Source organism: Dendrobates tinctorius, unplaced genomic scaffold (genome assembly GCF_039654945.1).
Source record: "Dendrobates tinctorius isolate UK_male_01 unplaced genomic scaffold, ASM3965494v1 ptg000046l, whole genome shotgun sequence".
Lineage (NCBI taxonomy): Eukaryota > Metazoa > Chordata > Amphibia > Anura > Dendrobatidae > Dendrobates > Dendrobates tinctorius.
The window spans coordinates 77999028-78025635 of record NW_027361714.1 but is presented as its reverse complement, the minus strand read 5'-3'; the positions used below and the strand labels follow the sequence as shown (position 1 = coordinate 78025635).

The following is a 26608-nucleotide window of genomic DNA, read 5'->3' as shown; positions in this document are numbered from 1 at the left end:
TTTTTGGTGGCCCACCTTGTCTCGTGATGTCAGGAATTTTGTGCAGTCCTGTGGGACGTGCTCCCGGTCTAAATCGTGTTCTCCCTCTAGTGGGTTGTTGATGCCTTTGCCTGTCCCCAAGAGGCCATGGACCCATATTTCAATGGATTTCATCTCTGATATGCCTGTCTCTCAAAGGGTGACTGTTATTTGGGTGATTTGTGATAGGTTCTCTAAGATGGTTCATCTTGTACCACTCCCTAAGTTGCCGTCTTCCTCTGAATTGGTGCCCCTGTTTTTACAACAGGTGGTTCGCTTGCACGGGATTCCTGAGAACATTGTATCTGACAGAGGAGTCCAGTTTGTGTCTAGATTTTGGAGAACTTTCTGTTCCAAGCTGGGAATTCAGTTGTCCTTCTCCTCTGCTTTTCACCCTCAGACCAATGGGCAGACAGAACAAACCAGACCTTGGAGTCATATTTGAGATGTTTTATTTCTGCTGATCAGGATGATTGGGTTTCATTTTTGCCCTTGGCCGAATTTGCTTTAAATAATAGAGCTAGTTCTGCCACTTTGATGTCACCTTTTTTTTTTAACTTTGGGTTTCATCCTCGATTTTCTTCAGGGCAGGTGGAGCCCTCTGCCTGCCCAGGTGTTGACACTGTGGTGGAGAGAATGCACCAGATCTGGGACCAAGTGGTGGATAAGTTATCTCTCTCCCAGGAAAAGGCCCAGCGGTTTTCCAACCGACATAGGACCATTGGTCCCCAGTTTAAGGTTGGTGATATGGTGTGGTTATCATCAATAATATTGCTATGAAGGTGGCTTCTCCTAAGTTTAAGCCTAGATTTATTTGACCTTACAAGATTTTGGAGATTATTAATCCGGTCTCTTTTCGTTTGGCTCTTCCTGTCACATTTAAAATTCATAATGTGTGCCATAAATCTTTGTTGAAGAGGTTTGTTGAACCTGTTGTTCCGGGGGTTGCACCTCCAGACCCTGTATTGGTTGAAGGTAACATGGAATTTGAGGTAGAGAAAGTACTGGATTCCCGTCTGGCTAGACGGAGACTCCAGTATTTGGTTAAGTGGAAGGGTTATGGTCAGGAGGATAATTCCTGGGTCTCTGCCTCTGATATTCATGCCAAAAGATTGGTGCGTGCCTTTCATCGGGCTCACCCTGATCGCCCTGGTGGCGTGGTTGAGGGTTCGGTGACCCCTCCTCAAGGGGGAGGTACTGTTGTGAGTTCATTTTCCCCTTCACTACTGAGGCCCGAGGAACTCCCTCTTCTGGTGAAGAAAGGTAGTGAGCCTGATTCTCAAACACCTGGGGCTGATGATTGTGACTGGCTGAGTGGAGTTAGTGACTGGATATAAGGCTGCCGACGCCCTTCTGGCCTGCGGGTGATTTCTCTGTGGACATCTAGGAAACCAGTCTGATTCCTGCTCATCTAAAGCTAAGATTTCTGCTTTTCCTTTTTGCATTAGTGTTTTGTTTTCCTTGCTTTTCTGGATTCTGCCATTCCCTGCTGGGGTGAGCTGAATCTCCTTTTGCCTGTTGCTCTGTCTTCAGAATATTCCTGAGTACTGACATAGCCTTTTTTGAAGCCTAGCGTCTTCAGGGCCTTTTTTACTGTCAGTTTGTTGGCTCTTATTTTCATAGGGTTTTTTCATTGATTGCAGACAGCAGCCTTCCTGTCCTTTCCTATCTAAGCTAGCGTGGGCCCCATCTTTGCTCAGTCTATCTTTCTGTCTGTGTTTTGTTCTTTCTTCTTGCTTCACCGTCATTATATGTGGGGGGCTGCCTTTTGCTTTGGGGTCTGCTCTGGGGCAGTTTAGATTTCCCTTTCTGTCTTTAGGCTATGTAGTCCTCTGGCTGTGATCGAGGGGCCTAGGGCATCGTAGGAGCCCCCCACGGCTACTACTAGTTGTGTTGATAGGTTCAGGGGTCTGCAATCCGATAGCTGCCAACTTCTCTGGTTTTCTGGACTTAGCTAGCATTTCTATTTTTGCCTCCTACGGTGACTCAATCATAACATCCAACATAGACTATCCTCCAGAGAAAGACTTATTATACAATCCATTGGACTGGGGAGTTTATATGAGAACAAGGACGAGGAATGTGAATCGACTTTCTCTAAGGAAGAGGCAATAATTATGAAGAGGAAATTCAACAAGTTTGAGGATTTATTAAAGGATGAATTACATTACCAGCTTGATGCACGATTTTTATCCATTTATATGGATGAGAAGATTTGCCCTAGGGGCCAGAGAGTTTATCGCAGATCTCCATTCCCCCAGGATGTTAGCTTCACTGAAGAGTGGGAGGCTACACTAAGGGAATGTATGTTTAATCTAATAGGGTGTTTGTTTAAGAAGAGAATTGTTTTAGTAGATGCATTTGTTGAGAAAATTACGAATTTATTCAAGGAACTTTTAGTATTTAGTACACATCCAGAATTTAACAGATTAAATTCTGATATAGCAGCTCGAATACTTAAACTGGAGCAGGATATAATTGCACGAAAGTCCAAAAAATTACAGAGAGATAGAGATGATTTTAAAAAAATGAGGAAGGAGATACAAAAGTCAGTGGAACCGTCTAAATTATCTGTGAAAGATTTGTCACTGGCCCCACCCGTGGTATCGGATGGGTTGAATCACACTAGGAATCAGGATTATGTTGTTTCTGATACCACTAGTAATCAAATTGTTACTATGGGTAGAATTAATAAAGTGAAACATCAGGAGACTATGAAAAATAAGATCAAGCAAAATAAGCGTTTATCTGATAATTTTGCTCAATCAGTAGGAAACATTCGTGATGATTGTGCGACTAAGGAGATTTTTTCTCAGGATACTTCCTTGGAGGGTGAGAGTATTATTGATGAAAGTAAAAAATCATGATGCAATACGTGATCACATCACTATTGGGGATTCAGTTAGTGAACAGATAAGTAAGGAGAAAGGGGACATTGTATTGTCCCCCTCAAATATTGATATGCAATTGGAGCAAGTGAAACAGCAAATGGATAAAATTAAAAAAGATAGACTTTTTGATTTAAATACTGTATGTCACTCAAACCCCTTGGATATATTTATTTCTTTAGCAGCCGAAGAATTGGTGGGAGAGTCTAATATTTTGAACCTCCCTTTATTTGAGGAGGGTAAGGTGGATAACATTCCACACTCTCCCCTTGTTCCTGTTCCTGAAATTGTATTAAATACCAATTTTGAGGACCCTAAAAATAAAAATAAAAATAGTAGTAATAAAATAAGAAATGAGTGTGATCGAACTAGAAAGGTCAATATAATAATAGATAATTCCACCTCAGGATCAACATCTGTATCTTTATTACCCAAGGTAATGGAACAAAAAAATAGTATGAAGAGATACCTTACACCAAAATCACAAAAAAGAAAAAATGTAGAAGGGGAACTCGAGGAAAAAATAATAAAAAAAAAACAAGAAATCAGGACTGTGTTAATGGAAAATAGAAGTTCTGGAATCGATGTGGGTCGTACTTTCGAACAGGGTGTAGTAAGAATTGGTAATATTTTTAATACTTCTGGACATATCCTCACGGAGGGAGAAATATTGATTCTAAATAAGGGATTATCTTTTTGCCCTGAAAATACTTCTAGAGATATTGATTTATATATGGATTTGCAGCATTTTGTGAGAAAATTAACCATTAACCGTCATTTTGCAATAAATCATGCTAGGGGAGAAGCAGTGGGAACCAAGGAAGATGGGATAGTTCATTCTCAACTTCAGGGAAAATTGAATTTTTACCCTGTTCATAATAAAGGCCATCATTTAGAAACCTTTACTGATTTGGTTTTGAAGGATTTTAAATCCATTAATTTGAAAAGAAAAAAGATGGGTAATCTCTCTGCTGCAGAAATCAGAGGTTTGAGATCTCTAAAAAATGATACCAACATAGTCATCAGATCTGCCGATAAAGGGGGGGCTATTGTCATACAGGATCTGAATGTCTATTTAAAAGAAGCGGATCGGATTTTATCGGATGGTACTACTTATGTGCCATCTCTAGTATTGATGAATATGACAATGCGGTTAAAAACTATAGGGAATTGATTAAATATGCTGATAAGATTGGGATTTTAAATAAGAATGAAAAAGACTATCTTGATATAAAGAACCCTTCTATGGCTATTTATTATCACCTACCAAAACTATACAAGAATTTAGTGATCCCTCCTAGGCGCCCCATTATTGCAGGGTTTAATTCATTAACCTCTAATTTAGCCGCCTATGTTGATTCGTTTATGAACAACTCTGTAAAAAGATCGGGACGTTATCTCAGAGATTCTACCCATCTTATACAGACACTTCAAGATATCGTATGGAAAGATGAATATGTGTTCATTACTATGGATGTTACGGGATTATATTCGAATATTGAACATAATATTGGTCTGTCTTGCTTTGAGATGTATGTGAATAGGGAGTTGGCTTTATCCATGACACAAAAAAATTTTTTGATTAAAAGTATGGCTTTCATTTTACAGAATAATTACTTCCGTTTTGGGGATGCTATATACAACCAGACGCGGGGTACTGCCATGGGCTCGAGGGCAGCACCTACTTATGCAAATTTGTTTATGGCTGTCTTCGAGTCCTGGCATGTCCTCCGTGGTGATTATGGGGCAAAATTAGTGTTATATAAACGCTTTATTGATGACATTATTGTCATTTATAATAATGATGGCAAAAATTTTTTAGATGGGGTGACTAATAATTGTTGGGGTATAGAATTGATTCCACTGATTGATAAGCAGAGTGTTATTTTTTTGGATCTCATTATTTATGTAGACAATTCTGGGAAGGTTCTTACTAGTAATTATTTCAAAAAGGTTGATGCCAATGGCTATGTTCACTATAATAGTGGCCATTATAAGCCTTGGCTTAAAAATATTCCCCGCAATCAATATACTAGGATTAGAAAAAATTGCTCCTCAGATATAACCTTTGAGGAGGGGAGCAAAGTTTTATTAAATAGATTTCAAGAAAAAAATTATCCTTCCAGACTGATAAAAAGAGCATATAAATCAGCAAAAAATTTGACTCAAAAGGATTTAATTTATTCTCGTAAGACTGATAGAGGTGTGGATAATTATGATGCGAATTTTATAACCACTTTTTCTGTGCAGAATTCTCAGATTCGTAGCATATTGGAAAAGCACTGGAAAATTGTTTTAAATGATCCAGTTCTGAATAAGGTGGTGGATCAGAAGCCGGGGTTGATTTTTAGGAGTGCTCCCACCATTAAGAATATTTTAGCCCCTAGTGTTATCTCCTCAAGGGATATTTCACTAAACAGTAGTATACCACATGAGACATAAGGCGCTTTTCAATGTAACAGGAAGGGCTGTCAGTGTTGTAGATCTATAATTGATTCTACTGATAGATTTCACTCCCTTAGTTATCCCAGTGGGGAATTTAGGATCAGATATAGGATGACATGTATGACCAGTTTTGTCATCTATCTGATTCAATGCAACTGTGGGAAGCAATATGTAGGTAGGACATCTCAACCATTACACAAGAGGATTAATTCCCATAGATTTAACATTCGGAAGGGATATATGAAACATGGTTTGTCCCATCATTGTGCAGTGTTCCATCAGGGTTCTGTGTCTCTGACGGTGCTTCCCATAGATCATGTATCCGAACATACCCCGAATAGAATACAAAATTTAAAAAGAATGGAAACTTATTTGATATATAGATTAAATACACTCCAACCGATGGGTTTAAATGAAATTAGTGACCTTTTTTAGACATATTCTGCTGAAATAATAAAATGAGTGGGGTGTTTGTTAATTATATATGAGGATCTGAGGAGGTATGTGGATTTGGTGTGGTCTAGTGGGCTAAGACACGTGAACTACATTTTTGAGTTCTGAAGTGGTGGGTTCGAGTTTATATTTTTTTGCAGTTTATTTTATAATATATATTTTTTGTTATTTTAGGTGTATAATATTTCCATGATATTGATAGAAATGTTATTGGGTTTTAATCATATTTAAGCATTTTATTTATATACATGGTTTTATATGATATATGGGCGTTTCCACAGGAAATGATGTCAAAGAAAGGTGTATTGAAACAGTTTGTGATTGTATTTATATCCTGAATTTGTGATTGTTCTTTATGCCCTGATGAAGTGGCTGGTTTTGCCACGAAACGCGTAGGCTTATTAAAGAAGTTTTTTATTATATGGACTGCCGAAGGTGCGTTTTTTTCTGGTCAACGCGGTTTATTCAGCCCGGCTTTTTTTTTTTCATTTTGGATTTGTTTCGTTCTCCTTCTTGCAGACATATGTTTCTTATATAATACAGGTGCTGCTGACGCTGTATATAACACAACAGCTGCAGCTCCAGAATCGGTTGCCTCCCTGATACACATACCAAAGCTCTCACAATCAACAAACAACCCTGGCACACCAGCCTGACTACAGAAAGGAGGCAGGCTTCCAGGGTTGCTGAGGGGAGATTGAAAGATCCAACTCCAACGACCACTTCATCACATTCAAACAGTTCCTCACTACTTTTAAGTCCACACTCACTGCAGCAAAACATACTTTTCATCTCTTACATCCTCCCTGTCTCTCAACCCTAAACTGCTATTCAACACTTTCAATTCTCTCCTCCATCCCCAGTGCCTCCTCCCTCTCATGTCAGCTGAAGACTTTGCCTCATTCTTCAGGAAGAAGATTGATAACATCAGAGAGAGTTTTGGCCTAGAGTCGCCACAGCGCCACCTCATAACTACTCAGCCCTCCTCCTTCAAAACCAGCTTCTCCACCATTATGGAAGATCAATTTTCCTCTGTACTCTCCAGATCACATCTCACCACTTGTGCACTTGACCCTATCCTGTTCCACCTTATCCCAAACCTCACCAAAGACTTCATGCCAACCCTAACACATCTCTTCAACCTATCAATATCAACTGGTGTCTTCCTCTCTTGCTTCAAACATGCCTCAATCACATCCATTCTCAAAAAGCCCTCCCTTGACTCATCCTCTGTGTCTAGCTATCACCTCATATCACTTCTCCCCTATGCCTCAAAACTACTGGAACAACACGTCCATCTTGAACTGTCCTTTCACTTATAATCCTCATCCAACTTTGACTGCTTTCAATCTGGTTTCTGACCGCAGCATTCCAATAAAAGTGCCATGTCTTAAGTCACCAATCACCTACCAACTGCCAAATCCAAGCGGCACTACTCAGTCTTCCTCCTTGACCTGTCCTCTGCCTTCGACACAGTGGCCCATTCCCTCTTACTACAGATTCTATCATCTCTTGGCATCACAGACCTCCCTATCCTGCATCCCTTCATGCCTAACAGACCGGACATTCAGCGTCTCCCACTCACACAACACCTTCTCATCTTGCCCCCCTATCTGTCGGTGTCCCCCAAAGTTCAGTTCTAGGACCCCTGTTTTTCTCCATCTACACCTAATTCCTGGAATAGCTCATAGAGTCCCACTGCTTTCAGTATCATCTCTATGCTCATGACACTCAAATCTACCTCTTTGGACCCAATATCACCATCTTACTAACCAGAATCCCACTATGTATGTCTGCTATCTCCTTCTTCGTAGCTGCTAGATTTTTTTAAACTTAACATGGACAAAACAGAATTGGTCATCTTTCCCCCATCTCTCTCGATCCCCTCAACAGACCTATCCATCAAAGTCAATGACTGCTCACTCTCCCCAGTCTTGCAAGCTAGCTGCCTCGGGGCAATCCTTGACTCTGATCTCTCCTTCAAATCACATATCCAAGCCCCATCCACTTCCTGCTGACTCCAACTCAAAAATATCTTTTGGATCCACAAAATCCTAGTCTGCAAAAACACTAGTGAAGGCCCTCATCATCTCCCTCCTTTACTACTGCAAGCTCCTGCTCCTTCTCCCTTCTAATATTATTGCACCCCTCCAATCTATCCTAAACTCTGATGCCCAAGTAATTCACCTGTCTGTCCCTCCCCCCGCACAAACACTATTGTCTGGCAGTTCCTCTCTGTCAATCACTTCACTGGCTCCCCACTGCCCAGAGACTCCAGTTCAAAACCCTAACCATGTTATAAAAAGTCTTCCACAACCTGCCTCCTTCATACATCTGTGGTGACCTAGTCTCCCGGTACTTACCTACACGCAACCTCCGATCCTCACAAGATCTCCTTCTGTACTTTTCTCTTATCTCCTCTTCCCACAATTGCATATAAGATTTTTCCCATGCATCACCCCTTACTCTGGAACTCTCAACCACAACATATCAGACTCTCGCCTACCAAGGAAACCTTCAAAAGGAACCTGAAGATCCACCTCTTCTGACAAACCTACATCCAGCAGTAAGCCTTATTACACGAAAACGCTGCACGACCAGCTCTACCCTCACCTACTGTACTTTATCCTCACCTGTCCCTTGTAGGCTGTGAGCCATCGCGGGCAGGGTCCTCTCTCCTCCTTTACCAGTCATGACTAGTTTTCTTCAAGATTATTACACCCCTTTTTACATGTAAAGCGCCATTGAATAAATGTCGCTATAATAATTACGGTATATGATGATGCCTCGGGACATAATGTCAGGATACCCCTGATGATTCTGGATCAGGTGAAACGCATTGGGTGACAGATGTGGGGAACAAGGCTACATGTGTGGGCATGAAATATGCTGGATCTTGTAATCCTCCACCACGAGCGCATCATAAGAAAATGTCATACAGATAAGTACAGTTGATTATCTGCAATAAGTACCATTAGAGCATATCTTTTGCAGGTTCTTTGGAGGGAATATGTGCCCCCATATATACCGTGCTCTGAGGGTAATACAGAAATCATTCTGTCTGGCTGAATAATGCATATAAATACATACCTAAATGAATAGTCCGCCCTATGTGCATGAGGGATATACTTATTGCTTTGTTTTGATATATAATGTTGTTCCTTAGATTTGATGATATGGAAAGGTTCTGATAGCCTTATAGGATCATACATTTATAATAGCAATACATCCATCCCAAAAATCAGTTGTGTCTATTTGCCGTGGATGCCTGAGTTTAAGCAAAGGTGCGTGAAAATAATTTTTGCACCCATATGCAATTGTATTTGACCCCTCAGTAAGGACACTGGGGCGGCATTGTACAGAATGTGTTTTTTTAACGCACGATGCACAAGCACTTTTTTTGGCACTTTGTTGACACCATACGTCTTTTAAGGATCTAATAAAGGTTACGTTTTAATTGTAGTATATACCAATTTGCTATTTGGGTGAATTTTTGATATTGGTACATATACCCCTGTTACGGTATATGCCAGACTAAATGTGTGTTTTTTCTTCCTCCTTTCTCAGACTGGAGTCCTTAGAACAAACTGTGTTGACTGTTTAGACCGGACCAATACTGCACAGTTCATGGTGGGAAAGTGTGCTTTAGCCTACCAGCTCTACTCCCTAGGACTGATTGATAAACCTAATTTGCAGTTTGATACGGATGCAGTTAGGTACGCTATGTTTGTTTTTATTTATGTATGTAACTAATTTTTGGGAGTTTACCGGAGATGCATTTGATATGCAAAGATAACAATTTTCTCTTGATGTAAAGCTTAATTTCAACTATTTTTATTAAGTATATGTGATTTTGCTTTCCTTTTTCAGAGAGAATTGCCACCGTTTGTTATTCTGTGATGTGTTCTTTGTGTATGATCTGCATTTTGACACATCACAGTTCACTGATTTGCTCAATTCACAAATCGATTAATATTTTACCTGCTACTTAAAAGATTTTAGGACTCCTTTACTCATGATCCTGTAATATAATTGCTATGCCATTTTTTAATGTTCTCTGTAAGCTGTAGCTGTAACATATCTTATATCATTACATTGTAAACAACAGCATTAAACTATGATAACAGATGTAATTTAGGGGCGGTGAAAGACTGCATTTTATTTTCAGTTATTATGTGGATTTATTGTTTATAAATAATGCTTATGTTAAATGCACATGGTCATTTGTCCTTCTGACGTGTCCAAATATACGTTATACCATGCAATTGAATAATATACATTCCCCTTGGTCTACAGGTTGTACATTTTGATCATATAGTCTGCTGAGTATAGTAGGTTTGGTTATACAATATATCAATTTTCCTATACTTTTAGATACTTCTGTTAAAACTTGTTAGCATAGTCACATGTCCTAAGCACATTGCAGCCTCCATATAGTTTAGTAACATGATAGAAGAAGCAGCAGCCATGTGTGCTTATTCATATGACTGTCAGGACTCCCTGTAGTTTTGTCTTTTTCCACCAACAGCTTTCATTTAGCAGCACACCAGAAGTATCGATATAACTGCAAATCATTAGCAAGATAGGATAGTGATGACAATAGTGTCTCAAGAGGCAATACAGAACATGTGACTTTGGTCTAGGATTTTGTGTGTATCTTAATACTGAGTAAAATAATTTAATGACATGTAATGATCAGTGCCATGATTACAGGAATTAATTTGTCTCATGAATAGAGATCTTCACGGGAATTTGACAGCTTGCCCAGGTCTTCTAGACCACTACCATGTATTTATTGCTGTGTGAATACCCTCCATAACATGTCGTTTTTATTATCTAAAGCATTACTGCACATTGGAATAAGCCATTTTATTATTTTGGTGGTGATATGCTAATTAGTGGGTGACTAGTTGAGGGGGCATTGTTTTCCCTATACCAATTATCCCACTAGCCAAGTTATGATGCCTCTGTTGCATATATAAACTCAGGCAGCCATAATATAAATATGTATGTGTGTGTGCATATATATGTATATGCACTGCTCAAATAAATAAAGAGACCACTAAAATACCACATCCTATATATCACTGAATGAAATATTCCTGTTGCAAAACCTTATTCATTACCTAGTGGAATGTGTTGTGAACAATAAAACGAAAAAATGATCAATATAAATCAAAATTAATATCCCATGGAGGTCTGAATTTGGAATGATACTCAAAATCAAAGTGGAAAATCAAATTACTGGCTGATCCAACTTCAGTGGAAATGCGTCAAGACAAGGAAATGATGCTCAGTATTGTGTGTGACCTACTTACAATGCCTGAGCATGCTCCTGATGAGGTGGTGGATGGTGTCCTGAGGAATATCCTCCCAGACCTGGATTAAAGCATCAGTCAACTCCTGGACAGTCTGAGATGCAATATGGTATTGGTGGATGGAATGAGACATGATGATCCAGATGTGCTTGATATGATTCAGGTCTAGGGAACGGGCAGACCAGTTCATAGCATCAATGCCTTCATCATGCAGGAACTGCTGACACACTTCAGCCACATGAGGTCTAACATTGTTATACATCAGAGTAACCCAGGGCCCACTGCACTTGCATAATGGTCTCTCAATTAGAGATGACCGAATCCCATTGAATTCAATGGGAGGCAAAACCAAAGGTTTAGGCAACATATAGACAAAAAGCATCCCAAACAACTCAATTAGGGGCAGACACCAGGAAAAGTGCCATCAATTGACCCAGAGTACAAATAGTATAATTGTGCAGCAGGGATGCATGGGGAAGGCTTTGAACCAGCATTTGTAGCTGAAACATTGATAAGTAACAGGTGGATGAGTGACAAGTGTAGGCATGTTGCTCTGAGAGGTCTTCCAAAATCAAGCAACATACATGAAGGAGACCCAACTTGGAGTCCAAACATTTCCAAAAATTAGGGGCAGACAACAGGAAATGTGACATCAATTGACCCACAGTTGAGATTTGATAACTGCACAGCAGCTATCAGCCATGGGCCATGCATGAGATATCAGGGTCTGTTCCAGCATTTACAGCTTTGAATTGAAGTTTAAATTAAGTAGAGGTGGATGAGGGATCCCTGATACCTCATGCAACAGCTCAAACTGTTTTTTTCCCAGCACACATAGGTGGCCCAAATATCAGTTTGTTAGAGTGCTATTGTTAGAAAAATGTAAGCATAGTGACACATTTAGTTGATTGAAAGGAAGAGCAAGCCTGCCAACTTGGGAGCCCTACAAGCAACATACATGAAGGAGACCCAACTTGGAGTGCAAACATTTCAAAAAATAACGGACATCTTCCTTTCCTGACTGCTGCGCACCCATCACCTCTTCCTCCTCCATTTGTTCCACGGTTCCTGTACCTTCACTATCAATTTAGCTGGTACCATGAGCCCCGCCTCTTTCGCTGTAATCCACCCTCCCATGGCACCCACCTGTGCAACGATAATCCAAAAGTTAGAGATATTGTTATCCCTTCAACATCCTCCTCTGCTTCCACCTCTTCCTCTGGAACCATCACCTACTCCAGGTTGAATATGAGCAGAATAGTGATGGTGATGACTGCATCGTTAGCACTAACGATCTTAGTAGACATTTCGATACTGTGCCGTAGGGTGCAGAGCTCCTTCATCTGTGCCTCTCCGCAAACTTGATTTGCACCACGTCCATGCTGTGTTGGCCCAGGCAATGCAAAAGGACATACTGTAACAGGGCTTGTCGCTGCAGCATGTGCAGAGTAAAATTCCACCGTATTGGCGCATCACAAATCAAGCTATTAACCGGTAGGTTGAAATACCTCTTTAGTAATGGAAGTCAATAACCTGGGATCGTTGGAAGTGAGCACACAGCGACCATGATTTCTGCAGCAGGGCATCCAGGCTGGGATAGTGTCGTCGAAATTGCTGTACCACCAGGTTGAAGACATGAGCCATGCAAGGCACGTGTGTGAGGTTGCCCCGGCATGGGCCGCCACCAGGGTTGCACCATTATCGAACACGGCCTTACCTGGCTCCAGGTTCATTGGAGACAGCCATTGCTGTAACTCGGCTTGGATAGCTGTCCACAACTTTTGAGTTGTGTGACTGCAATCTCCAAGACATTAATTTAAACACTGCCCGATTGCAGTGAGCAAACCAATAGACAAACCTGAGAAAGTGGTCAATGGTATATGATAATAATAATAATACCTTTATTCGCAGTAATAGGGTATATGGTGGCAACAAAGAGAGCGCACACTCAATTAACTAAAAACATTATATAATCCCTAGAAGGGAAGTTTTAGAAAAAGAGGTAAAACCATTAGCACAGAACTACCAAAAAGATCAGGAAAAAATTAATCAAGGGCAAAGATATAACAATGGATCTACATATAGATATGGAGATTATGTTCTAATCAAAGATCTATACTGCATAGTATATGCAACAGGACAGGTATATATGTATCTAATAAAGTTAAGTGTAAATCACCTTCATGTTGTTTAAGTACAGAGTGAAATCTATACTATGTAAGGCCACTGGTGTCAGTATGTCAAATTAAATACCGGCACAGTGAATAGGTGTTACACTTGCCCATTGATGTAATGACATAGTCCATCACCAATGCTGTCACTGACAGTATATATAAGGAGATTTGTGAAGATGAATAAAGTATGATAGGGATCGAAAGGGGTATTATCTGAGCCTGATGGGATCCTGCATGGAGTGCAGCGCTCACCCCTGATTGCAGTGAGCCCTGGCTGCGCAGTACAGAGGTGGGGGGGATTCTCTCTGCAAAAGTGAAAGCAAAGATCCGGCTCCAGCACGTAAAATGAATAAATCTTTATTTGAATCAAGATAAAAAAGATATGGCATTGTTGTGACAGGCCAATTAGGCATGGTTGGAATAAGGAAGAGGCATGAAAATAACTAAATGTTTTTCGAACACAATGTGTGTTCTTAAACGCGTTCGGTTACTGTTATGCCGCTTCCTTATTACATTCCTAACTGTGCTGGAGTCGGATCTTTGATTCCACTTTTGCACATTGCCTAAACATCTGGCAAGATCCCGTGCTCTGCTCATGGAATCATTTCCAAAGGTGAGCTGAACAAACTTTTTTGCTTTTTAAGGGATTTTCTCTGCACTGCTGAAATGCCTGTCTCATTAAAGGAAGGGTTGAGGATGCAAGTGGAGGCCCTAGAGGACTCGGAAGAGCCAGAAGCAGTGGAGGAATGTTAGATACAGAGGTTTTTCCTGCAAGGCTTGGGGATTCCAAGCCTTGTGGAGCAGCCACTTGCCCACCTGCCCCCACAGCCACCAGGGTCACCCAGTGCCCAGTCAGCGAGATGTAACGTCCCTGCCCATGTTTGCGCATTCAGGTGTCAGTGGTGAAATGCACCGTGACAGACCTAGATATTTTCATAGAGCAGGTGATGATGTGTGCGACGTGCTGGGGTAGCACTGGTACAGTTTTCTCAGAGAAGTAATCGCGACTGGGCAGCTAGTACTGGGAGTCTGCATTGGCCTTCAACTTTCGGAAACAGTCTGTATCCACCAGGGAGAAAGGCAGCATTTCCGTGGCCACCAGATTGGAGATGGTGGAGTTCAAGCTCTTAGGCTACTTTCACACTTGCGTTTTTCTGCGCTGCGTGTCCGTGCAAACGCGCATAAAAAACGCATCATGCGTTTTATGTGTTTTCTGCGCATGTTTTTTTTAAAAAGCATGCTTTTTTTGCGCTGACGTGCGCTTGACTATGCGCACGTCAGCGCTGCCATAGACTTTAATGTGTTCTTGGGTGAATTTTGTGCGCATTGAGTGCACACAAGTTTTTTTGAGACCGGTCGGACACACAAAAAATGCAACAGGATGCATTTTGTGCACCCGGGCGCACACTACAAAAAAATGTATGCACATACAAACGCATGTCAATGCGCACCCATGTTAAGTATAAGAAAAAAACGCATGCGCAAAAACGCAGTGCAAAAAAACGCAAGTGTGAAACAAGCCTTAGCTTTGGTTTGTGTAGAAGGAAACATTCTTTCATGTGACCATGACTGAGTGCTGGCTGCTGTGTTGAGAGAGAGAGGAGCAGGGTGAACAGGACAAACTTCTGGACTTTGTGTGAAGTGCAGGCGCAGATAATATGGTGGATTGAGAAAGATGTGGTGTGCTTGGTGAAACAAAAACAGCAGGCATCTCCACTTATGTAACAGCTGACGGTATTTCACTCTCCCTGACTGTAGGGGGTAAACAAGTGGAGGTTCTGCGGCTGGAGACCTGAGTGAGAACACTTGCCACCGTGACAGAGGAGAAAGAAGGAGTAGTTGCGGTTGACGGGACAGCCGGTGGTTGGCAAGGCCCACTAGTCTGCATTTTAGCTCAGTGTGATTCCAAGAGTAAGACATGTTGATCGCGCATGTGCCGGTTAATGCATGTAGTAGTCAAATTATTGCAATTTTTAACTCTACTGAGTCTTTTTTTGCAAAGTTGACAGATAGTTAGTTGGGCCATTCTTTGCCGTTTCAAAAAAGCCCAGGCTAGGCAACCCTTGCAGCCCCTACGAAATGCAGACTTACTACCATTACTGACCACAGCTGCAGTTTTGGGTGAGGATGCAGTGCTTGTTGTGGTTGCGTCACTCTGTGTCTTTGCGGCAAGCAACAATGTTGCCTCCTCCTTTTCCTCCTCCTCCACCTCCTCTGCTGAGCTATTCAGCTAAAACCAAAAACAAAACAAAACAAATATCCTGGAATAAAAAAGTAAAAAATATATTGCAAAAATTGCATAAAGGTAGTAATAATAGTAATAATAAGGGTATTTAGTTAACATAATTTTGATCAAAATAATGTAGAAGCCATCCCGCCACATCAAGGCAACCCCCGTGGGACAGTCCTAACCCTTGTATTTAAAACCTTTCCACTTGTCAAGTGACGTAAATGTGAACAAGGACAGAGGGACTGAACCACCAGTAATAGTATAGGCCAGACAGGATGGATTTTCCAACCCAGAAACAGGGCGGTCACACCCTTATATGCACAGAATGCACAATGAAACAAATGAAAAACGGTCTGAGCAGAAAAAGTAAATTAATGTGCATGCAAAATGTAATTGCATATGAAAACATGACCTTTACACAGAGAAAACAAAACACAAAACAAATATCCTGGAATAAAAAAGTAAAAAATATATTGCAAAAATTGCATAAAGATAGTAATAATCCTGTCTGGCCTATACTATTACTGGTGGTTCAGTCCCTCTGTCCTTGTTCACATTTACGTCACTTGACAAGTGGAAAGGTTTTAAAGGTTTTATTACTATTATTACTACCTTTATGCAATTTTTGCAATATGTTTTTTACTTTTTTTATTCCAGGATATTTGTTTTGTGTTTTGTTTTTGGTTTTCTCTGTGTAAAGGTCATGTGTTCATATGCCATTACATTTTGCATGCACATTAATTTACTTTTTCTGCTCAGACCCAGTTTTTCATGAGCTATTCAGCTGCATGCCTCTGGGTTCACACATAGTAGGATCTACAACTTCATCGGCATCGTCTCTGTTCTCCCACTCCTCTCCCTGAGAATCATTCTCCTCCTCTTTTTGCCCTGACTGCGCAATACAGTCCACGTGCGCCTCAGGTATCGGAGTCTCCTCCGTATCACCTCCACCCACAAAGGTTAATGTCACTTGTGGATGGTCTGGATTCTGCTCGTAACTTGTGCAACACAGTATTATGCCAAACGCTGTTGCATAAGAAATGTACACTACAAACAGCGCAACACTATTAGCCCTAATGATTTTCATTAGCAAATGGGGCCTCCTGGCTACTTACTTCCCAATATTAGCCCTAAGGATTTTGATTAGCAAATGGGGCTTCCCGAGTTATGACTGCAGCATAGTATTGCTCCAAACAATTTTGAGTAGTAAGATTGGAATACGGACTGCACAACATTATTAGCCCTAATGATTTTGATTAGCAGATGGGGCCTCCTGAGTCCTGCCTGCAACACAGTTTTACCCCAAATGATTTTGAGTAGTCAATGTGGACGCCTGCCTGCACAACACTATTAGCACAAACTAGTTAGATGCTGGAAGGTTGATTTCACATAGGACAGGATCCTATCTAACCACATGACAAGGTAACTTGCAGCAGCAGGAGCAGTCTCTCTGCTCTGTTAGACTGAGAAAATGGTGCCAGCAAAGCAACATGTCCGCTTTTTATTTGGAGAGGGATATGTGACTTTGGCAGTCAATGGCAGAAGCCCTTGTGCCATGATGTTGTGGATGGTTTCTGCTCCTGAACTGTGACCGAATTTTGACGACTTTGAGAAAAAATGCTCGTGAAACTGAACACCAATCCGAATGTACTAAATTCGGGCCGAATTTGAGATTGGCAAACGCTTTCCGAACAAGTTAGTTCATCTGTATTTTCAATGGTTCTGAGGGTCTTCCCGTTACCTAATGGCAGTCAGGGTACGTCTGTACAGTTATATGGGTTGTTTTGTCAGGGTTTTTTTGCTAACTAAATATGATGTTGCATTGTGATACATTATAGAGCTATGGGACCTCAAGTGATGTTTTTTCTTTTTAATGTTTTTATTGTGGCTTTTTTGTCTAGTACTAAATTGTGTTCACTTTTCTATCATCCTGGGTGTGCGCCTGTTATGCATGGATCCTTCTCTCTTTTTTTCGATTCAGGGTTCCTCTGGCTAACACAAAGAGGGCTGTGCGGCCCTCGATAGAAATGCCTCCCCGTTCCATCACTGACCCATTGCAAACCAATCATGCTGGAGGATGTTGCAGGCAGCAGACCGTTCTCCATGGTGTCTCCAGAATTTGTCAAGTCTATCACTCAGTACTCAGTGTGAACCTGCTCTTATCTATGAAGAGCACAGGGTGCCAAAATCGAATCTGCTTACTTTGATGTTCTCTGGCAAAAGCCAAGCGACCTGCATGGTGTTAGGCTATAAGCGCAGCACTCACTTGTGGACGTTGAGCCCTCATACCACACTCCTGAAGTCTGTTTCTGACAGTTTGAGTAGATACTTGGATGTTAGTGGCCTGCTGGAGGTCTTTTTGCAGGGCTCTGACACTGCTCCTCCTGTTCCTCCTTGCACAAATCTGAAGGTAGCAGTCCTGCTGCTGGGTTGTTGCCATCCTACCGCCCCTTCCACATCTTCTGGTATCTGCTCTGCGCTCTGGACACTGTGCCGACAGACACAGCTACCCTGCTTGCTACAGCTCGCATTGATGTGCCATCCTGGATGAGCCGAACTACCCAAGAAACTCCTGTGGGTTGTAGATACCAGCTCATGCTACTGTACATTACCTCTAGGGGTGAGAGGAATGACAAAAGCAATGTGTCTTTGCTTCTGTGTATGTATGTGTGTGTATATATATATTTATTTATTTATTTACTCAAAAAAATAAAGGGAACACTAAAATACCACATCCTAGATATCTGTGAAGGAAATATTACAGTTGCCAATTTTTATTCATTGCATAGTGGAATGTGTTCAGAACAATAGAACATAACAATTTTCAATGTAAATCAAAACGAATATCCCATGGAGGTCTGGATTTGGAATGATAATCAAAATCAAATTACAGGCTGATCCAACTTCAGTGGAAATGCCACATGACAAGGAAAAGATGCTCATTAGTGTGTGTGGCCTCCACGTGCCTCTATGACCTCCCTACAATGCCTGGGCATGCTCCTGATGAGGCGGCGAATGGTCTCCTGAGTGTTCTCCCAGACCTGGACTAAAGCATGCGCCAACTCCTGGACAGTCTGTGGTATAACGTGACGGTGGATGGAGCGAGACATGATGTCCCAGATGTGCTCAATTGTATTCAGGTCTGGGGAACGGGCGGGCCAGTCCATAGCTTCAATGCCTTCATCTTGCAGGAACTGCTGACACACTACAGCCACATGAGGTCTGGCATTGTCGTGCATTATGAGGAACCCAGGGCCAACCGCACCAGCATATGGTCTCACAAGGGGTCTGAGGATCTCATCTCAGTTCCTAATGGCAGTCAGGCTACCACTGGCGAGCACATGGAGGACTGTGCGGCCCTCCAAAGAAATGCAACCCCACACCATTACTGACCCATTGCCAAACCGGTCTTGCTAAAGGATGTTGCATGCAGCAGATCGCTCTCCACTGCGTCTCCAGACTCTGTCACGTCTGTCACATGTGCTGAACCTGCTTTCATCTGTGAAGAGTACAGGGCGCCAATGGCAAATTTGCCAATCCTGGTGTTCTGTGGCAAATGCAAAGCGTCCTGCACAGTGTTGGGCTGTGAGCACAACCCCCATCTGTGGACGTCAGGCACTCAGACCATCCACATGAAGTCTGTTTCTAACCGTTTGTGCAGACACATGCACATTTGTGGCCTGCCGGAGGTCATTTTGCAGGGCTCTGGCAGTGCTCCTCCTGTTCCTCCTTGCACAAAGGCTGAGGTAGCGGTCCTGATGCTGGGTTGTTGCCCTCCTCCGGCCCCCTCCACGTCTCCTGGTGTACTGGCATGTCTCCTGGTAGCGCTTCCAGCCTCTGGACACTACGCTGACAGACACAGCAAGCCTTCTTGCCACAGCTCGCATTGATGTGCCATCCTTGATGAGCTGCACTACCTGAGCCACTTGTGTGGGTCATAGAGTCCGTCTCATGCTACCACGAGTGTGAAAGCACAACCAACATTCAAAAGTGACCAAAACATCAGCCAGAAAGCATCGGTACTGAGATGTGGTCTGTGGTCCCCAACTGCAGAACCACTCCTTTACTGAGTGTGTCTTGATAATTGCCAATACTGTTGATAATTGCCATCTGTTGTCTATTCCATTTGCACAACAGCATGTGAAATTGATTGTCAATCAGCATTGCTTCCTAAGTGGACAGTTTGATTTCACAGAAGTTTGATTTACTTGGAGTTATATTCCGTTGTTTAAGTGTTCCCTTTATTTTTTTGAGCAAAATATATATATATATATAATATATAAAGCTCAAGTGTGTGTATGTATGTGTGTGTATGTCCGGGATTGGCATCCGCACCGTCGCAGCTACAGCCACAAATTTTGGCACGGTCACACGTCTGGACCCCGAGAGTGTCCTAGGCTATGTTGTGAGGAGAAATTTTAACCCCGCGCGTTCCAATTCACCAAACAATTTTGCCACTATCTACATAATGGGGAAAAAGAGTGTGTATCAAGCCCCGCCCCTCATGATGTTATAATGGTTACCATGGCGACGCTGATGTCATCATAGGTTGCAAGCCCCGCCGCTCACTATGATGTAATAATAGTTGACAATGGGATGGAGGATGTGTGATGGGTATATGGGCATGGGACTATGGGATGGAGGATGTGTGATGGGTATATGGGCATGGGACTATGGGATGGAGGATGTGTGATGGGTATATGGGCATGGGACTATGGGATGGAGGATGTGTGATGGGTATATGGGCATGGGACTATGGGATGGAGGATGTGTGATGGGTTTATGGGCACCCGACTATGGGATGGAGGATATGTATGATGGGTATATGGGCACGGGCCTATGGGATCGTGGATATGTATGATGGGTATATGGGCACGGGACTATGGGATGGAGGATAATTGTTTGCTATAACTAACCACAGTTAGTTACTATGCCCGGGCAGCGCCGGTCTCTTCAACTAGTGTGTGTATGTATGTGTGTGTATATATATATACAGTGGGGCAAAAAAGTATTTAGTCAGTCAGCAATAGTGCAAGTTCCACCACTTAAAAAGATGAGAGGCGTCTGTAATTTACATCATAGGTAGACCTCAACTATGGGAGACAAACTGAGAAAAAAAAATCCAGAAAATCACATTGTCTGTTTTTTTTTCATTTTATTTGCATATTATGGTGGAAAATAAGTATTTGGTCAGAAACAAGCAATCAAGATTTCTGGCTCTCACAGACCTGTAACTTCTTCTTTAAGAGTCTCCTCTTTCCTCCACTCATTACCTGTAGTAATGGCACCTGTTTAAACTTGTTATCAGTATAAAAAGACACCTGTGCACACCCTCAAACAGTCTGACTCCAAACTCCACTATGGTGAAGACCAAAGAGCTGTCAAAGGACACCAGAAACAAAATTGTAGCCCTGCACCAGGCTGGGAAGACTGAATCTGCAATAGCCAACCAGCTTGGAGTGAAGAAATCAACTGTGGGAGCAATAATTAGAAAATGGAAGACATACAAGACCACTGATAATCTCCCTCGATCTGGTGCTCCACGCAAAATCCCACCCCGTGGGGTCAGAATGATCACAAGAACGGTGAGCAAAAATCCCAGAACCACGCGGGGGGACCTAGTGAATGAACTGCAGAGAGCTGGGACCAATGTAACAAGGCCTACCATAGGTAACACACTACGCCACCATGGACTCAGATCCTGCAGTGCCAGACGTGTCCCACTGCTTAAGCCTGTACATGTCCGGGCCCATCTGAAGTTTGCTAGAGAGCATTTGGATGATCCAGAGGAGTTTTGGGAGAATGTCCTATGGTCTGATGAAACTAAACTGGAACTGTTTGGTAGAAACACAACTTGTCGTGTTTGGAGGAAAAAGAATACTGAGTTGCATCCATCAAACACCATACCTACTGTAAAGCATGGTGGTGGAAACATCATGCTTTGGGGCTGTTTCTCTGCAAAGGGGCCAGGACGACTGATCCGGGTACATGAAAGAATGAATGGGGCCATGTATCGTGAGATTTTGAGTGCAAACCTCCTTCCATCAGCAAGGGCATTGAAGATGAAACGTGGCTGGGTCTTTCAACATGACAATGATCCAAAGCACACCGCCAGGGCAACGAAGGAGTGGCTTCGTAAGAAGCATTTCAAGGTCCTGGAGTGGCCTAGCCAGTCTCCAGATCTCAACCCTATAGAAAACCTTTGGAGGGAGTTGAAAGTCCGTGTTGCCAAGCGAAAAGCCAAAAACATCACTGCTCTAGAGGAGATCTGCATGGAGGAATGGGCCAACATACCAACAACAGTATGTGGCAACCTTGTGAAGACTTACAGAAAACGTTTGACCTCTGTCATTGCCAACAAAGGATATATCACAAAGTATTGAGATGAAATTTTGTTTCTGACCAAATACTTATTTTCCACCATAATATGCAAATAAAATGAAAAAAAAAACAATGTGATTTTCTGGATTTTTTTTTCTCAGTTTTTTCATAGTTGAGGTCTACCTATGATGTAAATCACAGACGCCTCTCATCTTTTTAAATGGTGGAACTTGCACTATTGCTGACTGACTAAATACTTTTTTGCCCCACTGTGTGTATATATATATATATATATATATAAATCTGAGATTTCAAAATGATAAAATTATGCTTGATTTTCTGTGTTGTAGGTTATTTGAAGAACTCTATGAGGATCATGGTGACACTCTGTCTCTGCAATATGGTGGTTCTCAACTTGTCCATAGGGTCAAAACCTACAGAAAGATAGCACCATGGACTCAACATTCCAAGGATATCATGCAAACCCTCTCCAGATACTACAGCAATGCGTTTTCAGGTAAGCACGTGCACCTTTATTGTATAGACTGATTTTTTTACCTCCTAGACTAGAGGTCTCAACTGCATTCCTCAAGGGCCGCAAAAAGGTCATGTTTCCAGGATTTCCTTGTATTGCACAGGTGATAATTGAATCACCTGCACAGATAATGAAATGCAAAAGGAGGGGTGCATATCTCAATCTCCAGTGGAGTGCAATACCTAGCCCGAAAGCAGAGAAGCAAAAAAAAGGGAGAAAAAGACTAGGCTAATGATGGTATGCACATCCCAATAGACAATAAAAAACCTTTATTTCATATTGGATACAATAAGCTAAAAACATTTAAAATACAGACAAAGAACCAATGATCCAGACACCCCCAAAAAACAGGTAATATGAACCTAAGATGTCGCCCATATTGGACTATTCATAGCCAACCATAAGCAGGCACATATCATGCAATTCTATATAACAAGACAGCCATGTACATTGCAGGCAAAGATAAGGCAGAAAAACAGACTTGATATCAAGCATATAATAAAACAATGTAAGAAAATTTGTAAATCCTAACTGCCCTAAAGCATGTGGAACTAACCACAGAATGAAATGAAAAGTTTAAAAATGTAGTTTTTGTATTTGCTGCAAAATTTTTCAGGTACACAAGTGTTAATGGATGAAACTGGATCCCCTATTTTTTTTGCGCAATTTCTTCCGAACACGGTAATGTCCTTTACGTTGTTAGACATTACTGTTAGACCTCACGTCAAGGCTGAGAAGAAAGGAGCCTTTTAATGTTTTTTGCAGCACAGATTTTGGTAGAATCGTTTAAGGAAGCACTCAGCGGAGAACGCAGGATAAATGTAATTCGAGCCTTTTTCCAATTTTTGGGAGGTAGAATGAACAAATAGACAGCAGTATAAGAACAGTTCTTATTTTTATTTTTGAGCGGTTCGCCACGCAGTATGTGATAAGGTGGATTTATTCTTTGGGTTGGTGCTGCTATCACACAGTAAAAATGCTTTTTTATAAAAAGTAGGTTTTCTTGTTGCCATATTTTGAGAGCAGTATTTTTTGTATTTTTTGTCGAACAGAAGCTGTGTGAGGGCTTATTTTTTTCTGGGATGAGTTGCAGGTTTTTTGGGGTAACATTTTGTGGCACATAATATTTTTTCATCGCTTTTAATTCTTATTTTTCAGACACAGATTGACCCAAAAACAACAATTCAGTTATTGTTATTTTTTGCACCAATAACCATGCGAAAAGTGATTTGGGTACGGTTACAGCGATCCCAGATTTCTATTGTTTTTTTTTTTATGTTTTGCTATTTTTACACACTAAAAGCAATATTTTACAAAACTCAATTTTTGTTTTTGCATTGTTATATTCTGAGAGCTGTAACTTTTTTTAATTTTTTTTGATGAATAAGCTATGTTAGGACTTTCTTTTTGTGGCACGGTTTGGCGGTTTCATTTACAAAATTTTTTTTTACATTCAACTTTTTGATCGCTTTTTATTAATTTTTCTGTGAGTTGCTATGATGAAAAAAGCAAGGTTTTTACCATGTTTTTTTTTTATGGGGTTCACCATGTGGAATAAATAACGTGCCAGTTTTATACATCGGGACTTTCTGAATTCGGTGATAAGTTATGTGCACTTTCTTTTTGCCACAAACGCGGAGTTTTGTTTCTAACTTTTTTCATATTGTGTATTGCTTTTTCACTTAGTACCACATGTATAATTTTTATTTTGATCACTGATACTACAGTGCACGAGACCGTCAGTGTCTCACTGACGTAGCTTGTGAGACCCAGCTTATAGCTGAATCTCACATGCCACCGTATCCTGGGGTCATTCTATGACCTCAGGGTATCATGCCGTAGAAACAACCAAGGCACTCAAATATAGCAAAGTCCGTAATGGTGCTCAAGTAGGGTCTCCAGCCCGTATTACAAATGAGAAGAAACTTTGCACTCAAAATTTGTGAAAAAGATGATTCTGTGTTTATTTGGCATCCAGATAGAGATTTTTACTAAACGTTTTCGATCCAACATTGGATCTTCATCAGAGAATCTCTAAAAGTTTGCTGGATGCTGTGTGATGAGGAAAAAGGGAACAGAACGCGCCTGAGAATGTGGCGACCTCAGTCGCTTATAGTGTTGCGCTGCAGTTGGTGGCCCCTTCGGCGTGCGGTGTGTACCGCTGTGTAGAGGACGCCTCATCACACAGCATCCAGCAAACTTTTAGAGATTGTCTGATGAAGATCCAATGTTGGATCGAAAATGTTTAGTAAAAATCTCTATCTGGATGCCAAATAAACACAGAATCATCTTTTTCACAAACTCTGGGTATCATGGTAACCATTGGCACCCGCGATTCTGATTGCGGTGGCCCAATAGTTACAGAGGGGGTTTTGTAACCAATTAAATACCGCTGTTGTGATCGTTTCCCTGGTTTCCCATTGCACAGAGACTCCAGTTCAAAACCCTAGCCATGACACACCCAGCCTCGTCTCCCGGTACCTACCTACACTCAACCACTCAACCTCCGTTCTCCTTCTCTATTCCCTTCTTATTTCCTCTTCCCACAATCGCATACAAGAGTTTTTTGTGCATCCCCCTTACTCTGGAACGCTCTATCCCAACATATCAGACTCTCCCCTACAATGGAAATCTTCAAAAGGAACCTGAAGACCTACCTCCTCCAACAAGCCTACAATCTGTCGCAACCCTCGTTCCACCATACCGCCGCACAACCAGCTCTACTCTTGCCTACTGCATCCTCACCCATTCCTTGTAAACTGTGAGCCCTCACGGGCAGGGTCCTCTCTTTTCCTGTACCAGATGGTGACTTGTATTGTTCAAGATGATTGTACTTGTTTTTTATTCTGTATATCTCACTTGTAAAGCTCCATGGAATAAGTGTTGCTATAATAATGTTGTTGAGGGCAGAGCAGAATACTGCAGTGCGCAGGCGCCGGACCTCTTGCGCCTTCGCAGGAGCCAAGACAGGAAGGAAAGAAAAGGACAGCATCTTTTGAAGATAAGAGGCGCTGGATCGGACCGTGACACCCATTTAAATAAAAAATCTATTTATTAGCATGCTATACCCAGTTTCTCCTGTATCTGAAAATAAATAGGGGGGGCACGGTGGCTCAGTTGTTAGCACTGCAGCCTTGCAGCACTGGGGTCCTGGGTTCAAATCCTACTAAGGACAACATCTGCAAGGAGTTTGTGTGGGTTTCCACGGGGCGCTCTGTTTTCCTACCACATTCCACAAACAGTTTAGATTGTGATCCCCTTCGGAGACAGTGCCAATAATGTCTGTAAAGCGCTGTGGAATTATGGCTACATAAATGAGTAAAATAAGTTAAAAAAAAGTGTTTCTAGTAGTGACAGGTTCTTTATTAGCATGCTATACCCAGTTTGTCCTGTATCTGAAAGTAAATAGTGTTTCTAGTAGTGACAGTTCTTTAATACCAATGGTAGACTTTTGTAAAAAAAAAAAAAAAAGCCAAAGTGTTTTTGCTGCTATATTTGCTCTGCAGTTCTCTCTTTGACAACTTCATGCTGATGTAGATAGTGCTCTATATGACAACGTGAAAATATCCCTCATTGATTTTTCTAATCAACGTCCAACTGTCTACAAGATATTCTGGGGTAGCAGCTAAGATGTTTTTAACATTTCAGCATCAAATAGTGTGCTTTTTAAAGTAATAATTTCACAATTGGAATCTAGCAGGAAAATTTGAGTTAACTTTATTGATAGGATTATGACATTCCATGAAATTAATTTTTATTCATGTTAATGTTATAATTAGCAGTAATTAAACTTCTTCCTGATACTTCAGTTAACTTTTTAGATTAAGCTATCGTGCGTAAATGAGGAATAATACCGTTTCTGGCCATTATATGACTCATAAGGCCCCGTCACACACAGCGAGATCGCTGATTTTGTGATGCAACAGCAATCTCGCTAGCGATCTCGCTGTGTGTGACACACATCAGCGACTGCCTCCGCCTGGTATCGCTGATCATGCTTGAACGTCCAGGGCCATTTTTTGATCGTTGGTCTCCCGCTGGCCAGCGCGCATTGCTGCGTGTGGCAGCGGGAGGCCGACGATCAGCGAGCTCCCAGCGCTGTAAGCAGGCGCTGGGAGCTGGTATCTAAGGTAAATATTGGGTAACTAAGCGCGCGCATCACTTAGTTACCTGCTGCGTACCTTTGATACCTGCATGCTCGCACTAGGACGCTGGTATCCAAGGTA

General features: G+C 41.7%; 1 protein-coding gene across 2 annotated transcripts in view; it reads left to right on the top strand.

Moving 5' to 3' along the window:
* Positions 1-26608, top strand: part of FIG4 (FIG4 phosphoinositide 5-phosphatase) — a 744221-nt gene that overhangs the window by 333225 nt on the left and 384388 nt on the right. For both annotated transcript variants that reach the window (XM_073576032.1, XM_073576033.1), the window contains exons 15-16: positions 9372-9520; positions 22198-22364. In XM_073576032.1, the coding sequence (XP_073432133.1) occupies positions 9372-9520; positions 22198-22364 (316 nt within the window). The remainder of the gene's footprint in view (positions 1-9371; positions 9521-22197; positions 22365-26608) is intronic.